At 29.9% G+C, this 19,420-nt stretch overlaps 1 protein-coding gene across 1 annotated transcript; it reads right to left on the minus strand.

The window, feature by feature from the left end:
* Positions 1–2,674: 2,674 nt before the first annotated feature.
* Positions 2,675–3,124, minus strand: LOC106687681 (uncharacterized). Its single transcript, XM_014431698.1, has one exon. It carries the CDS (start codon positions 3,122–3,124, stop codon positions 2,675–2,677), a length of 450 nt encoding a protein of 149 aa, XP_014287184.1.
* Positions 3,125–19,420: the final 16,296 nt, after the last annotated feature.

Consider the following 19,420-nt stretch of genomic DNA (forward strand, 5'->3'; position numbering starts at 1 on the left):
TATTTAATATATTTATTGTGATTAGAGTGGAATGATTTATTAATCAAATACATTTTTAAAAATGCCCTGATTAGTGAATGGATTTTAAAGAGAGTATGATTGTTGAAAAAGTTCTTGAATATCTAACCTATTTCTGGATATCTCTTAAAGTTCTTAACTAGTGTTTAGTTCTAAGGAAGGCTAAAGAATAAAATTGACAGCTGGCATTGGATATTTCTACAATAAAACATTTGTAACTTGGCAGGGGTCGCGCAAAAAGGCAACAAAAGTCGGTCAATGACAGTTCACGTGTTCATTAGAGGAGTGGTAAAGGAATAAAAAAAAACTCATTATCTCTCCACTTTCTTTTTGGTCATCTTGATTAAATAGGTGTTTGGTCTGACTTGTATGTTTTTCTGATGTTGAACGAGTTCTTCTAGGAATGTCGCTTAGGTTTTTCTGTATGAGTCAGTATTCCTACATATTTGAGAAACACGACGGTTCGAATCCGGCCTGGAGGCATTGATATTTTTCATTTAGTGGCGGTCCTACAAAATTAAAAACTAGACTCCCCTCCCCCACCATTGTTAGAATAGGTTGGTCTTCTGTAGATGACTAGGCAAACATCACCTTCGCTGTGCAAAATTACCTTAAAAATAAAAAAAATCAGTTTTTTTTTAATTGCAATGTTTTACTACAGAGAGCTTCATTTAATGCATACGTTCGGTCAAGATTTTTCCTCCAGCTTTATTTAGTTGTTCTTGATTAGCTTACAATTTATATGAATTAATAACAATACTGGAAATTCCTTAGTAAAACAAAAGTGAATTAATACATTCATAATTTCAGTAATACAACAGTGAATTATATTTAGCGAAAACTTTTTTTGGTATATTTTAATAACTAATAACTTTCTTGGCTCTAGTTAGAAGAAAAAACATCGATCTTAAAAAAAAAAAATACTCGAAATTAACATAGATTTAATATAAAAGCAGTATTTTTATTATTATTGTATTAAAATACAATATACTGAAGCTCAGTCTTTCAGTACTTCATGGAATTATCAGAAAACATTTTTCGAATTGACTTTTTTTCACTCTTCTATTCATTGTATTATCTTAAACAAAACCAATACGTAACATACTTTTTTTATACTATACGATATACTCATTGTGCCTTTTTATAAAATAATTGGAAGCTTATTCTTTAGTTTTATACGAGACTGGACGAAAAATATTAAGAGATATTACTAATGAAAGAATGAAAACATTCAGATGTTGAAACATTGTAATGTACTATTTTGGTAAAACTTCCTTGTCATCAACGTCGTTTTTCTTATTTATTTCTTATAATATTCAATATATTATTTTATTTCTGTTTCAAATATATAATTACAATCACATACACTCAAACTCAATGTGTTTTAGTAAACTTGACTTAACGGAATCGCAATGGCCGGTGTCAAAGGTATTATTGGCCGTGATCCCGTCCCTTCATTCAGTCGTGGGTCTTCTACCCCAACCCGCTCATATTACTAATCTCTTGCGGTGGGAACAACTAACAACCTAATACGAGGTTTAATACGATAGTGCATGATGTTAACAATTTACAATAATAAACCTATAAGGTTAAATATAATACCATTTAACTTGTTGATGCAACATATGGGTTGTTTCGACATATATGACGTTAAACCTTTATTTTTTTTATTTAATTATAGGATATTACTGAAAATATTGCTATACTTGCTCAGAAAACTAGTTCCTTCAATTAGTTTAAGAATTGATAGGGTAGTATTTCATATTAATATAGTCCGGGTGGCGGTCAATAAAGGTATCAAAATAGTAACAAAAACTATTTATTGTTAACCAACGTCCTCAGTTGGGAGCAGAACTTCACTCTTATCTGCTCTGACGAAGCCCTAGAAAGTAGGGCGAAACTTTAGTTAACAATAAGTAGTTTTTATTAATATTTTGAAACCTTTATACCGCCACCCGGACTATCTTCCACCAATCTACTTCATACGGTTAACTATCTTATTTCAATGTTCTTAATAATGATTATTGTATATACTACAATCTCTTTAATATTTTGTGTATAAGTGAGAGTAAGTTATATAAGGTTACATTCGTATATTAGCTGCTCCAGAGAGGAGCTTGCTCATTAGATCCTTCTGAAGCCCTTAACTGTTCCTGTCGGCTGCCGTAATCAAATGATGAATCTCCTGTTTCATATTATTAGTCTTTTGTGCAATTAGTTGCCAGGGTAACTGAATTCATCTACTTAGTCCGATTTTATCCTTACTTATCTTTAATTTTAGATTCTTTGTTCGTTTGGGATTACAGAATTTTAGGATCGTTTATCAACAACCCAAAATAAGCAGTTGTACTTCGAAGACTCGGAAGGGATAGGGCCTATTCTTGCCCAATGAACCTTGAATTAATGAAACGCCAGAATTTGGCATAATTGATTAAAAGTTGTCCCTCCTTACATTAAACAAAAAGCAAAATTTAGATATGTTATTCGCTTATGTATGACTCCTGATAATAATTTATTACATAAAAGATATTTCTATTTGTTGAATAAATAACTGAACATCAGAAATGTACAATATTAGATTATCAAATATGTAAATTACTTATTTTACTTTTACAACAATCTTGCAAGTTTTTTTTTCCCTCAATGGGTTGCCTGGCTAAGTCAGGCCTTCCCTCCACTTCTCTCTGTTCAACCATTCTTCCTCTTCAAGTTCCCTTCTCCACACAGTTCTTCTACCGTGTTCGGAGTCTTGCTCTCCTCCGTCTTCCTGGAGGTTCCATTTCAGAAGTCTCTTCGGCCACCTATGTTCTGACATCCGCTGACAGTGCCCATACAATTGCAGCCTGTTCTTTCCAATCCTCTCCGGAACTCTTTTGGTCACCCCTAGCCTGCTCCTAATATACTCATTCCTGACTCTATTCAGGCGGGTAATTCTTAGGTACCTCTTCCAGTAATCCATCTCTGCCGCTTGTAGTTTGGAGTAGAGTCCTGGGTTATGTATCCATGTTTCTGCGGCGTAGTTAAGTGAGGGCTCAACAATACTTCTAAAAATTAGCCTTTTGTTGTCCGTTGAGATGACCGTATTCCAAAGGACTGGGTGCAACATTCTAGTCAACCTTCTTACCAGACCAGCTCTCCTCCTAACTTCTGGTTCCGACTCATCTTTTCCATCTATTGTCGACCTCAGGTATTATAGGAGTCTACCTTCTTACACACGCTTCCATTAATCTGTAGTCCTGTGGGGCCTCTTTACAGTTTTCTGGCAGGTATTCGTTCTTATAAAATTTTATTTGTAGACCCCACAGGCTATATTCTTTTTTCAGGGCTTATAGCGCTTCGTCCAGGCCATCTCTGCTATAAGTGACGACTGATTGGTCGTCTGCAAAGAAAAGGGAGAACAGCATATGTAAATTTAATTCAAAATAAATAAATAATTAGGAAAAACTTACTAAGAAATATTTATCTCAATATGGATATATGATGCTAAATGATTTTAAAACTGGACAAAGAACACATGAAGAACGGACCTAGGATCGGATGAGATCCTGTATTTATCGATTACCATACTATATTCATGCTCACTTTATCAATTTTTCTTTGAAGTATCCTCCTTGATTTTTATTCAACCTTACATTATAGATTTTTGTAATATGCTTCTTTTGTACAGTTCAATCTATAAAATTCCATGAGAAATTATATACAGTTTCTTATGTTTTACCTTTGTGCCGAAATATCTACCTGTGGTATAAATATTGTTTCATTGTTCAGATTTTCAATCCTTAAAGAAGATAAGATATTATTTGTTGAAATAGGAACAAGAAATAGTAGGATTCAATTTTATTTTAACTGCTTTTTAATCCGTTTATCGGTTGTTCCTGTTATCATTTATTTATTTAGTAACTGAGGGTTGTATGTGATAATGTATTTTATAATATCCTATTGTTCAACTAATATTTTTGAAATGCATTTGTCAAGGCGAAGAATATTACCATAAACTTGACTACATTTTTGTCAACTTTAATTAATCTTCACTGTATCTCGTTATAACATCTTAAAAGAAAGAAACCTCAGAAAATAAATTAAATATAAAAAGGAATAAATAAAATCAAATAATTATAATTCATATCTTTTGATATATATTATTATTGTATATGTTTATTATTATAAATAATAATAATTTTGTTCATACGTTTAGTCTTGGGCTCTAACCATTGCATATTAGGTTCAAAGGAAACTAGAAACGAGATTGTATAAAAAATGTTAACATGTTTTACATCTTTTCCTAATGAATTATTCTGTTTATGTGTAAATATACATGAATTATTATATAATATATATTCTAATAGATCTAATGATCTTATTAAGATTAGTGTATTATATTCGCCTGTAGCAGTACGAATAAGTAAATTATAAATAAAAAGTTACAATAAAATATAAAACTTTTAAGATTCATACATATGCATTAATATTTCGCAGCTTAATACATAATATATAAACTGTATTTCTAAATATAAATTAGTTCACTTAGAGGAGATTGTCAATGAAGGACACTGTCTAGACGTCATACTAACCTGCAACACTGAACTGTCCCGCGGAATGATATTTTGGTAATTCAGGCGTCTTTCTAAATAACATTCCAAAAAGTTATAAAAAATGACCTCATCAGTAACCTTGAAAATTCCAGACTCATCAAATTGACCTCAGAGTTTTACTAGGAACCATCTCAAAACCCGGTCTTTACACCTCTCATCCGACAAGCTATAAGAAATACATAACCTAAGCAATTAATGAAAAATCATCTAATAAAACATCTCATAAATCTGATCCAAACCATGCACCGACATAGTCCAATATCGCAAAGATCATTTATTCGATCGTTGCTCATACAGTTATTATTGTTAAGTTGTAAAGCTAGTTGTAATTATTATCATCAATGTTGTTGATTTGGCCACCATCAAATTCCAATCATTCATCCTCTACCTTTTATCTTCTACAAATTATATTCTTCTCCGGAGCGCATCGAGATAGTCGTAATCTAAATAGCTCTTGGTTTTAAAGTTGTCTATGAAACCTTCCCTCATGGATATATGGTACATATAAATGTTCCATTTTGGGTTTTCAGTACATAGACTGTAATGTACTGCTTCCGATCATAAATACTAACAGATCTTGGTGTTAGTCTGACAAAATATACAAAATTTTTACATAATAAATGAGAACAAAATATATAGCTGTTTTACTAATGAGGTGTAAATAGTTAACCGTGGATTAATTCGAGGAGAAGTTGGTCAAGAGTACTTACTTATTCTTTACTGATCATTACCCCCCGACCATCTCTTTAACTTTTTACTAACGCTGTCATAATAACCCATTTAAACATCCTAACAGACTATTTCAAGAAATAGGAACTAAATTTTGAGTTCTTCAACAATAGTCTTGGAGATCGGAATGTTGCTTGATGAGAGTCTTTCCATAACCAAATGTGAATTAAATCCATTAATATTATTATCCATTAATATTAATATTAAATCATTAATATTTATGATCACATATAGTCTAACTAATTGTAATTTTAATTGTAAATTTGTAAATTGTAATGTAATGTAACTTGTAATAGTAATTGTAATTGTAATTGTAAATTTGTAAATTGTAATGTAATGTAACTTGTAACAGTAATTGTTAATTTTTAACTTTCTCACTGTGTAATTATATGCAACTTTCCCACTTTGTAACTTTGTAAATATGTCAATAGTAATGTACTAACTTTGTAAATTCAGTGTAAATGACCCTAGTGGTCGAAACACTTAAATAAATAAATAAAATCCATTAATAGGTGCTGTGGCTTCACATACATTTTAGGTTTACTGGTAATTTTTCGATACTCACAAATATTCTGGGGCTGATATTAATTAGGAGTTCAAGCAAAAAAAAAAATGTTTCAACATGTAATACTTATTAGATAAGTGATATATTGGATTTTATTAATAAATGTTGGAATCTTGTTATTGACACATCTTGTTTGAGGTTTCATTTCCTCTTTTTTAATACCTCGGAGAATTGAAATTCTGTGAAAATTTATTTCTATCGGAATCGTTGAAAGGATTTGTGACAATTGCAATTCACAGAATGATATTTTCGTATTGAAATACTCAAAGAGACAATTGGACGCGCTCTTCCCATTTATTCCCTTGGGTTTCAAAAGCCCCCTTTTAGTTTTTCATTGATGATTGTTTTGTCAGATACCTAGTTTTAACGGTTGAGGGCGACTGATCCGAAAATAAACGAAGAGGAGTAGCGAACAAATTGGATTTGCCAATAAAATGGAGGAGCGTTGGGCGGTCCGGGCGGGAGTCGGTTTAAGTCAATGTTTGTACAGACAGAGGGATAGAGTGCCCTGGAACAGTGTTTATTTTATATCAGGCCTTTTTTTCTCGCCGCCTCCCGCTATCCTGGGCACAGATTCCGCTCCCACCCTATCTGTCACGTGGGTTCCGCTACCTAGTTCACTATTCTTTAATATTTATCGAACTGAAAAATGATGGCATTTTTAAATGTATAACCTTTATCATAGAAAATAAGAAAAATCAGGAAAAGCGAGTTCGTACTAAATAAACGGGGAGGCTATATGCTTTAGGATTTTTATGAAATTTAAAATATAAATCTCATCTATAAATATAAAGTCATCTTTTAATATTCATGTTATTGTATTTTTCAAAAATAATTATGTTATTGTATTTTTATTGGTTTCTTCAGGAAAAAAAACCCTGCGAAAGAACTACTTCCCAGCATGCAAACAAGTATTTAAAATCTACATAAGACATATAACATAAACATAAAATACTTAAAAATAAGAAAAAAATAGGTTTATTTTGGTTTGTGGAGACTAGGGGTTGATGTCCAGGACGTGGATATAACAGAGAATATAATACTCGACTCCCTGGGAATCATCCACCACCACATGCATGGAAATTAATGAATAGGAGAGTTTCCAGAGGTGGGATGGCATGCATGCATCGCATATAGTATTTGTTGTTTTAGTTATTACTTTATTTTTTTAAATATTTGTTGATCAAATGAAATAAGGGTTGTGAAATAAAAGGGAAAGAAAAAAAAAAGGAATAAATTGAAAAACTTGTGTATAGTTTGTAGACTGGTATTATTGTAAAAGAAAAGTGTGGGAAAAAAATGTTATCTTTCTATTATATTATATCATATAAAAATATGTAATTTATATATGTCCGATCACGGATTGATCAGTATGCTGTGTAATGTGGCAACTCGATGTATTTGGGCAGCATGAATGAATGAAGGATTTCTTTCTCTTCTCTTCTCAGTCAGGGATTATAAAAATTCATCAATTTCAGATAAAAATTAGATGTATTGATCGACCCACGCTTTTGAGATGGTGAAAGCTATTTCCGAAAGGACAATGGATTAGAAGGTAGTTAGATATTCCTTTAAATCTGAATTAACTTCTTGGGGAACACTATTATATTCTTTTCAAGTCAAACTATGTTTTACTCAAGTTTAAGAAAAGATGAGCTTGCATATACATTGAGCATCGTCAAAAATATGTAAAAGATTTATTTTATCAAGGTGTGAACTGACATTTGAATATTTAAGCCTCAAATTGCACAAAAGTAAGATCTTCAAGAGTCCTGAATGATAACTGAGTCTTCCGTTTAATGAAAAGATCAAACCAATTACAAACAAAAATATATCCGGCAAACCCTTTTAAAATTTTAATTTGTTTTGGTGATTAGATTTTTTTTAAACTAATTTTTCTTGGTACTGACAAAATATGACAAAATATAATTTTGGTAATGACAAAATATAATTTGAAATTTCGATATTTTATCACGTCGTCTATTTTAAGATGACTTTACTAGAATTGGAATTATCCAAAATTGAAAAAGAAAAGCCAATAAATTTCACAAATTTTATTGTAATATTCGAACCATTCGACAATCATTGTACGCTTCCCTCTCATCTCCTCCTTGCTTAGACCTATTACGTGGGAAATCCGAAAGTGGTTGTTATGGCTCTAGGGTTTAAGTTAAATCCTGTTCCTTTGTCATGCATCTCATTCCTCTGGCAGCTATTAAAATTATAATGAAGAAGGAACGAAGATGTCGGCTTCAACAATAATAATCCTGTTATCTTTTTCTATATACATTATCCATTTCAGGATCAGGCTTGGGATTCGGTTAGGGGTGAGGGGTTAAACCTTTAAAATTCAGCAGTTGTTTAGTAGTTCTCTATGATAATTTGTAAGTAGTAAGGTTTATCATTACCTAGATTATTGTTTCTAATTTTCCGTTAAGAATAAATAAAGATGTATAATAACAAATTATAAAACAGAATAGATGTGGTAGAACGGAGACTGGCAGTACTATGGAATTTCTTATCTTTTCAAACCTGGACAGACAAGGTTTGAGTAAGTTGAATGGAGTATCTGAAGAGCAGACAACCCTAAGCTGGCTGACCGGGCTTACTTAGCTCACACTTCGAAGAAGCATTAAGCTTCTTTTTGACCAAACAGCTCAGAAAATATATTTCGTTCCTTGGAGGATTTTACTCATACCTCTTTATGTTGATAACTATTCCAAGAATAGTTTCATACCATTTTGCGTTACTTAATGTTATAATTTATACCACTTGACCATAATATAATATTATATATATATGAGAGAGAGAGATTTTATTGTTCTTGAATTGTTTACAATTTATTTTATACCACTTGACCATAATATAATATTATATGGTCAATTCATGAGGGATGGAGTGAGGGAGGGAGTGAGAAAGGGATGGAGGGAGGGGGAGAGAGAGAGAGAGAGAGAGAGAGAGAGAGAGAGAGAGAGAGAGAGAGAATTCAAAAACAACTAAGATGTGCTGCCCAACTTCATTGCGTTGCAAGCTACACAGCATAATAATCACTACAGCATTATGCTCATATCATTCAAATCTAATTAGACATTATTTTTTTTTAATCTTACAACATATACTCATAACAAGACAATATATAATATTAGTATATGACTTCTATTTTGTTTAATCGCTTCGTTTTTTATATGACTTTCCTCTGTTTTCCCCCTTATCATTCCCCTCTTAAACATAAATAAAGCACACCTAAAATACAAAAAAAAAAAAACAACTAATATTCATTTAAATAAATATAATATAAACTCGTAATGTATAAGTCATATAATTGATAAAAGTAGTGACAGAAGATATATAAATATACATAAAAATAAATAAATAACTAATAGATATAAAAAAGTAACAAATATATGCAAAAATAAGTATGTAATAAATATTTATTAATATTCAATATATATATTATATATATCTGACACTGTTTCAACAAATACCGGTAACTTGAGTCCGTCAGAAATTTTTTTAAAATAATATAAAGTAAGGGAAATATAAGAAAAAAAAAGCGGATAAAATCTAAATATAAAACTAAAATGAAGGTAAGCATTTACATAAATTAAAATAAAATTAGTAAATTAAGCTAGTAATGATGTTGAATCCTTACAAGGTCAATCCTCCAAAGTCCCTGAAAAGAAAATGGCCACAAGACCTGCTAGTGTAAAAACTTCTTTAGAGTGATACTAATGGGTAGTTTCTCTATACGCCTTTATCATTCCATAATAATATATATCAAATTTACAAAATATATAATAATATACAGGTGTAAATTCCAATAAAGGATAATCGATTCTAAAATTTGAATTAACAATAGTTAATAATTTATTTACATTTAACATAAGTACCATGCATATTGTACTCGATATGCAATCAATTATAGAACACCTTTATACATTGATTAATTAAATTATTAAATAAATATATCGTTATACATACGTAATTTGTATTGCGTGAACTAGTGTAATTGAGTTCTAAATATGCATAAGGTAATCTTCAGTCCTCATTTGCAGGCAGTATTATTAGTTAAACTTAACCTTGTCTTTTAAACCCACAATTCAGATGATCCAATGATTACATAATGACAAATGATTTTACATTTAGATTGATTCTTTCTTGATTTTTTTTTTTAGTCTCCTCCATGTTTTGAACATATGTTTCTCCGGTCAATTGGAGCAAAAGTGTAAAAAACCTTCAGCTCTTATCATTTTCCAAGAGCGGTAATGTAGAAAAAATAGAACAGATTGGAAAAAAAAAATCATCATTTTTTTATGATACAAAAATCGTCAAATAAAGAAAATATTAACTTTTTTAATTTATAATTTTCATTATACTGTATATTATCAAAGTAATATTTGTTGCATTCCTAATTTGATTAGTAACGTCAATTAATTGATTTTTCTCCAACCAAACAAAACTAATGTGCATTTATATACCAATAAATATGGAAAGCACATTTTGAAACAATAGTGATCATATAAATATTGATAGTAACTATCAGGAAGTTAAAGTGAAACATTAAAGTTGCTCAGCTATACAAAATATGAAAGTGCTGATAGAGGTAATATCGGGACAGTAGTTTGTATCTGTGAGTTTTTACATTTTTTTTTAATAAGTTCATACCTTATGAGCTGTATTTTTCATCGATGTTCGTCGTTCAGAAATAAATTTTTGCCGTTTAGAAATAAATTTTCGCCATTATAACAACATAGGTAAAAGAAGAATATGGCGATCTAAGTGCAGGTATTGTTTAGTCATTTATTTGCGGCCCTGGTTGAAAAATTACCTGTAAATTGATGTTCAATAAAATGGGCGCGAATGACAAACTTTTTAATTTTCAATCCATTATATTTAAATTCATTTAATTATTTATATGCAAAGTATCATGCCCGAATTATTAAAGTACACGTTTAAAAATAGTAGCTGACCTGTATCGCAATATGTATAGTATCACATTAATAATAATAATATCTGACATTATTCCCAATTGAACAAGGCGTAAAAAAAGTCCAACTCGATTGAAATGAAAAAAAAATTCAAATTATTAGTTAATTATGTTTCAAATAAATAAAATCATAATTTTTTGAGTTTCTTCACTTCGATTGAATCCTAAATACATACTTTATTATCCAATATTATATAATGGTCATTTATGTTATTTAATATATACTATATATAATTGATTACAAATATATACGTTTTTTGCGCCAAGTACCTCTGAAGGTAATCTATATTAAGAGATGCGATGTGTCACTACAAAACTTGATCCTCAACTAAGTGTTCTGCTCAGTATAAGGAACTCTCCAGTTCTGAGATACACAAAGGTAATTAAATCCCATTTAGTTGCATACGAACTCGGCTCAGCTGGCTCTTAACAACTGTCTTGAGGATTCGGTCTTCTGAGAGTGGCATTGGTTTATCATTTGATCAAGTTTCTACTGCTCTCTAAGCTGTTAGAAATTAGGTTATAAGACAAATTGATCTGAATTCTAGATCTACTTTTATGTCATCAGAAGTTGTTAATTAACGTAATTCTATTATTATAAAGAGAACATCAACTTGCATTAAATACAAAGCCACATATCACACATTTGAAAAAGCATTTGCATTTATCAAAAATTTAATATTTAAGAAAAAACTCTAAAATAATAAAAAAACTTATATTCAAATTTTATAAGTAAAGTTTCCTTTATTTTCCTGTAAGTACAAAAAATCACGCGAAGGTGAGATGTTTAAAAAATGCTTATTTAAATATCAGTTACTATTGATATAACACATAATCTTAAGAAGTAATCAGTAGTAATTACAACCAAAAAACAATAAAATATTTCTTTGAATAATTAATTAATACCAGTTAAAAAAATGTATTCAATTGAGGGGGTAAAAATTATAGTGGAGTAGCTCAAGAATGGATTATTGACAGAAACGGATTTTTTAAGATAATTTATTTAAATAATAAAGATATATCCAACAATTGTCAATGCGAGGTTTTAATATTTATATATGAGTTTCCATATATTTAGAAAAAAAATGATCTATATACGCATTCTCTACAACTTGCTAACGCCAATCATCAATCTAATTATTTACTTAAATAATTTAAAATATATTATTTGTTTGACCAGTTATGAAGCTTTGAATTTCATTCGAAATGTTTGTAAAATATAAGTTCAATTCCAACGTAAGCTAAAAACATTGGAGTAAAAAATAAAACATCGTGAAAAAAGAGGGAACTCTCAGCTTCCTTTGATGCTTCTCGCTTAGGAAATGAGGATTTGATGAAAGCGTTTTGAAAATTATCAAGAATTTTTTTTTCATGGTTACATTCCAAGAATATAAAATCTGTCAAATTGAAAATGTAACTTATCTTATCTAGACCATTTTCCAAAAAAAAAAAATGCTTTAAACATACAATATTAACATTGGACTTATTACGCCTTTTTTTAATTGGTATTAGTAAACGTCCATCACGCTCATGGATTGGCTTTTAACTTGATATTGTAAGATTCTTATATTGTAGCGGAATCATGTAATAATAGTGCAGTCAAATTGAACAAAAAAAAACTTAGTGACCATCCTATACAGTAAAGCACCACCAGAACATTATATCCTGAAATGTGTCATAGATTTTTATGTCTGGTTTAGGTAAAGAAGGGAATAAGAAAGATTAAAAATTCATTCGTCACCAGTTTTATATTATACCTCTTTTTTATGTTTATACCAGATCGACCTATTATACTATTGTATGGTATTATTATGCATACATTCTTAATCGATTCTAAATTTTTCACCAATCACCATAGTTTTCGAAATATAATTAAAATAATGATGAAATATATGGCTTTACTCTTTCCACTCATACTCACAGTTACGCATCTCGCAAAAAGTGAGAATTATAAGCATATAATATTCTGGTGATCCTAAGCAATAGGGAGGAGGTTGCTTCTTTATTTTTTTTTTTAATATTTTGTTTTAAAGTCTTATTTGTTTGGATTATAGGTTTAGTCCAAATGTTTTAGTTTATGTGTTTTCGTTATAATCATTCAAAAACTACAAAAAGAACATGCTGGGACTTGTTCTTATTTACTCGATCTGTATAAAAATTTCTTCACCATTGAGCTGCTCTTACGCGGTCAATACTTACTGACTATAAAATCTTGATAAAAATACTGCAGAACAAAATTACACTATAAGTATCGGAATTCACTCCATCAATACCTGAATACCCAACCTCAACCCGAAGACTGAAGCCCAGACTGCTGCAGGACATTCTTTTATAAATTTTTAATAAATATAAAATTAATTCATAGTCACACTACCTCTATTTACCTATTATTATTATTCATTTTATTTATTCATTATTAATATTTTTTTATTTATTTATTTTTTCTCTTATCTTCTCTCTTCCCTTTTTCAAATTAACTTGTTTCCTTTTACTATTAGAAGACAATTGTTTGTTTTATTTAAGTGTACTAATATCATTATTTTTTGTTATTAATTTTACTTTCCTCTTTTAATAAGAAGCATTATTCTTAGCTATTAATTTTATTATTATATAGTTTTCTTTTAATAAGAACATTTTATATAGTTAGGGGTGTCATTTGTATGACTATACCCCCTCATAATCAACTGTTGAAAAATTATATATAAGTTATATCAAGCATGTAAGGCCCACCAGGCCGATCTGGTATGAAAATAAAATAAATACCTGAATCACACGTTTTTTTTTTGTTTAGTTTTTTCTGACCTCCTAGAAAAGATAAATGAATATATACAAAATGAAGAAAGGAATGTATATAAGTTGGCAAACTAATACATCTTGAATCACACGTGAATAATACTTTTATTATTTGTATCACATCAGTAATATTGACTTTGTGAGGGTTACACTCAAAACCAAAGTCAAAAGCATTTGATCCTTACAAAACCTTATTTAATTTGAAAAATTAATAGGAGAATTTTGGAATCCATTTAGGAGTTGGTAAACATTAGAAAATATTTCTTCTAATATATTTACCGTGCAAAGTAATTACGTCAGCATAATGTGTTATAGAGTTTGAATTGGTTTGTCAAGCTACAGTTGTATAAGTAATATCCATTAACTCTCAGAGCTGTGGTTGACTTCCAGTTGTGCTGTAGGTGCTTGTGGTTCTAAGATGGATTCTAATGATCTGATTAATTAATTAAATTGATAATTGCAAATTGCTTCTATTTTGAAGTTAAAATATATGTCAATATCTCTTGTAAATAAAACAAAAGCAAATGAATACCAGTTCTAATGTTTATAATATCACTTAACAATAAACGTGAAGGAAACTTCAAATTATCATGAATTTATATACTGATTCCATAATTGTTACACATGATAGATTATAGTTTTAAATAAATTAATTTGAAATGTTTTATATTTCACATTGAGCCGATATACTTGTGAAATGTTTTAGAAGCCCGAAATAATCCTTTTTTTTTTTGCCTTTATTTATTTCTTACTGCGTGTTTCCCTCCAAGTTCACGTGTACCTAATTAAATAAGCCCATTATTTCATTGAAATGTAATGGTCCCGATTTCTATCTGTTGATTTGTCCTGTTGATTTTTTTCGTACCCTACATTAAAATAGAACTAGGATTTCATACATATATAATATATGAAACGTATGATACATACTTTACTGAGTCTTCTTATATATATATATATATATATCATTATCATTATTCTTCTGGTTGTATGCACGTTATCTGCGAAACGAAGAGTTTAATGTTTAGGATAAAGTGTCTCGAATTTTAATTGACTTTCTATCTGCACGCTTCCTGGGCGTTATTAATTAAGTTATTCCTATTAAACTAAGATGTGGCAGGTCTGTTGAATTTCTTTTGCCTTGAAGAGGATTAAGATATTTAGGGAGTCCCCCTCATGCCAGAAAATCACACTTTTTAATGAGTTTTTAATTCTAGTCGAAGTTTGAATATTCTCTCCTTCCTGTAATGTATTTTAAATGCCAACAAAGAGGTTATATGAAGTATAATGCATCTCTAGAGTAGGTCTTATTGAAATATTTTTAACCATATTTGCAAGTCCCTATATTAACGAATCTTTTCTCGTATATTCCAATTTCTCGTTCATTAACTTGACGGGATCAATTATACTTTGAAAATACTTTATTGTCATTCCAGAGAGTAGACGGATGCATCATTAGTTCCTGAATATAATCATTTGAACCATACAATAAAATCACATTACTTTCAAAATCCACTTTGTTACTTGTTGAATTTATTTGCATTCTACTACAAGTTAAATCCATTAGGTTGATTGCCATCCTTTATTTTCTCTAAACCATGGTTTGAATCGGGAATCGAAAATAAACCAGTGGAAGATCATGGTATCGATTTAAAATTTGTAAATATTTAAAACCCAGCTTTATTTTAATAATAATTTACAAAATATGTTTATATTGAACTGTATGTGATTACAGATATTGCTCTAGGGCTACATTAAATGACAGCAGTAAGACCTTAAGAAGATTAGGAGCAAATCGTCTAGACCTGGAGGAATTCTAAGATAAGAGAATTTTCGTCTGCTACAGCAACTGTGGCTCTATCGCTATCTTCACTTACTAGGAGAAGAAACGGACCGCTCTGCTTGTAGTGGTGGTAGAACTATTTTCTGAATTTTTATTAATCTTTTTATAAAAAAAAAAATCGATGCACATTTGTTCTATTTTTTACTGCAGTAACACCTTAAAAAGATAGAGAGCAAATTGTTTGGACAAGAAAAATAAAACATCGTCTCAAGTGTTTTAATCTAATTATGTGACAAAATTTCATGCTATAAGAAATAACAATACAAGATTGAATGATAATTATACATATTGGAGGATGTTTTGATGAATCTCTAGATAAAAAATATAATTATGAATCGAACAGCAGTAGACCAAATGTAAATAGTTCTACTTTCGATACCGTAGTTTTAATTACAATGTTAAAGCGCAAATAACTTCCCTCTATTTCAATTGCAGTGAGCCCCACTATCAGACAGTAGACAGAATCAACTTTTACAATCTACATCTATTATATATTCCTTTCCTCATTCTTCTCTTAAATTGCAGAACAAGAGATTCCATCTATTCTTATTAACTCTCTTCCCGCCTTCCTTGCATCAAATCCAAGACACAAATAGGGCTTAGGCATAGAAGTAAAAAAAAAAAAATTATTTAAGTTTGAAAAATATAACATTTTATCATATCAAATTTAAAAATTAAAATATGTAAAATTCGTTTTTACGACTGTAATAATACTTCTATTCCATTGATTTAAAAATAACACGGAATTCGCTCATTTTTAGAGAAACTGTACCGCGTTAATTAAAAGTTATTCACAGAAATCATTCATTCAATTGACATTTAGCTGGTACTATTCAGTATACTATAGTTAAGATTTCTCGGAAACCGAAATAGAAAATTGTGTAAACCGTTTATGCTTAGCTGAATGGAAGGAATTGAGGATTTGTTTCAGACCAGAGAGCAAGCCTATATAGATAACTGCTTTCATTCACCATCCGACCGGGAGCTTTCAACTGACAAAGAATCCAAATCAATGCTGGAATAATTGAGTTCTAATTGGATGCTGGCTACATCCATTTTAATTACTCAATTAAAACATGTGACTATACTGATTTATTTAATATTAATATTGTTATTATTGATATTTAAGAATTATGTATTCCTTGATGCTGTTAAAATAATGTAACTAAATCAATATCTGGGCGCCATAAATTTTCGTGTTGTCATGTGTCAATTATGTCGTAATCCCTAAAGTAAAATATTATTTACTACTTATACTTACTCCAATTTTGCCGATAATACAAAATTTCCTTTGTTTTCAGTAATATTTACATAACGTTAAATGTTAGATATTTGTATATACTTTTTGCAAATCGTCGTTTCGGTCGATGAATTTTTGAATCGTCACATCAGACCAGTTCAGTCAAGTCGTTGAGAAGGCGTCGATCTTTCAACTCTCCATCGTATCTGAATCGCCTTCTGCTCTATTGTTCTTTCCATTAAGAAACAGAAGGAGTGTGATAATTTTTCATCTTTATTGTAGTCTCAGCTAATATAAATACGACAAACAATACTCTCTCTAATTTACTGCTGCTATGAATTTACTGGCAGAATTTATTTTTTATAATTTTAATGAACTTTATACTCGTTGTGACCTCAATATGCACCGACAGTTTTTGGTTAATACTTACTTATTTTAAACGGGAAGTGGACAATCACATTAATAGATTTTTGTAACTCCTACGTTTTGGCCATTCTCTAGGATCTTATTTATAATACCACTGATAACATTGTTATCAAATTTTTGCAGACTATTCTGGCTATGTCACATTTTACTCATCCTAACTCTATTCAGCTTACACTGTCCAATAAAATCCATCAATGTATTTTTGATAAAGTAACAGATTGTAATAAACAGTGTAAACTACATAGAATTACAATAAGTGAAATTTTGATAATAATAAATTGCAGCATTTTTATAACAATTAGCTGTGATATTATAAATAATATCCTTGAGAATAGCCCGAATCCCCGAAACGTAGGAGTTGCAAGAAAATAAAAATTGATACTATATGGATATTTTTTTATTATAGTTGATACAAAACCTGTCTGCAACAAGACGTCAATTTATATATTAGGTTTCTTGTTATAACAGCAATATTTAAATCTGATTTATATTGAATTGTGTTGTGGTTGCAATTTGGACATATTGTTAGTAGTTGAAGCTCTTGTGATGTTTGTCTGTAATATACTTTACAATTTAAACTAATTTCATCATACGTTTGTTAATTTAAGTTTGATAATTTTTTTTTCTTCGTTTCAAATTCCGATGACTGTTCAAAAATAATTAAACAAGTCTGAAAATCATTACCTCGTTATATCATTTGAAAAAAAAAAAATGATCAAAAACGCCCTTATGGCTTTTAGGGCTCTAGATTCTACGATTGTAAGAGTCAAATAAAACAGTTTCCACCGTGTTATAAATAAGCATCTAAAATGTAAACCTACTTTTTTTAAGTGTTCTGCAATGAAATTTAATTAATCTCACTTAACAATATTGAGAAATCTTAGTGTTGATCTAAGTTGCCAAAACGGTAATCTAGGCGTTCCTGAGACGTCTCCCAGTTAAGATTAAGAAGTACCAACTAATGTTGGAAGTCACGAAACGACATTCCCGCATAATTCACGCTCCAACTCGTGTCGGCTGAAATTACTACAGAAACACAATTTGTATGTGACCCTTCTTCTACCTTTTTCTAACCAGTTTCCAATTCACCTCCTTTCTCTTTCTAACATACATTTTTCATAAAAATGGAGATAAGTAGTACGTTTTATTTAAGGAGCATAGATTTTATTGTTATAGTTCGATCGAAGTGTCTCTTCTTTTTAGATTTCCGGGACAAACCTGAAAAAAAGGCACTAGTCTTGGTAGATAATATTGGTTTATTTAATGTATTTCTTTAGATACAGATGTATTTTCAAACAAGCGATTTGAAGAGATTAGCAAAGTGACAAGCAATTCTTTTTCAGTAGGCGGCTGTGTTTATATTATAAATATTTATTCCCTTCCCGTTAGCCTGTTAAATTAAAAAAACGAAAACCAGAGAATAGTTTTCTTTGCTTCAACTGAATAGAATAAAATTTTCTATTTTTAGAAGGCAGTGTTGATGGTTATATTAATTAACAGAGTTGTTTAGTTATAATTATTATTATATAAGTTACACAAGCTCTATAGAAATGTAATATCATGTATCATCAAAACTCCAATAAAGTACAAATGAATACTTTCCAGCAATCCTTTTTTTAGGTTAATTAAGTACAGTTTTCGCTCAATGCAATTAATTTGGACTCCAAGTACTTCGTAATTTTGTATTATTTTGTTGGGTTCATTTATAAATTTTTATCCTCTGGATTTTTTTTTCTTTGTAATTAGTTTCATCATAATATCTAAAAATTACTCCATCATCAGTGTTTTTTTTTATTTTGAAATATTTTTTTGAAGATGTAGATTTATCTAAAAAATTCGAAAGGTATTCACATCTGAATTTCGTTTTGGTAATCATTCAATTCATATGGAATTTCATTGTACTTTTTTTTGCATCTTATAACTTCAAGAACTGATTCAAATGAAATTTCTGATTCTTTTTAAAACAATTTTGATCTCTTTTCCCTCAACTTTATTCTTTTTTAACATCCGACGTTTCGACCTCTCAGGTCATTCTCAAGGATTCCTACAAACAGCTCCTTTTAATTACTTTTATAACAAATTTCCTTCACTTACATACTGATTTCTTTGGTCTTACCTTATTCTTTCTTCATTCCTTTTTTTCCCTTAAAATTCATTACTGCCGGCTAATTTCCTACCTTCAACAGGTTAGGACACTGTTATCATCTTATCATATAACATAATTTTTTCT

This window comes from Halyomorpha halys, unplaced genomic scaffold, assembly GCF_000696795.3.
Source record: "Halyomorpha halys isolate HHAL.00 unplaced genomic scaffold, Hhal_1.1 Scaffold998.1, whole genome shotgun sequence".
NCBI classification, from domain to species: Eukaryota; Metazoa; Arthropoda; class Insecta; order Hemiptera; family Pentatomidae; genus Halyomorpha; species Halyomorpha halys.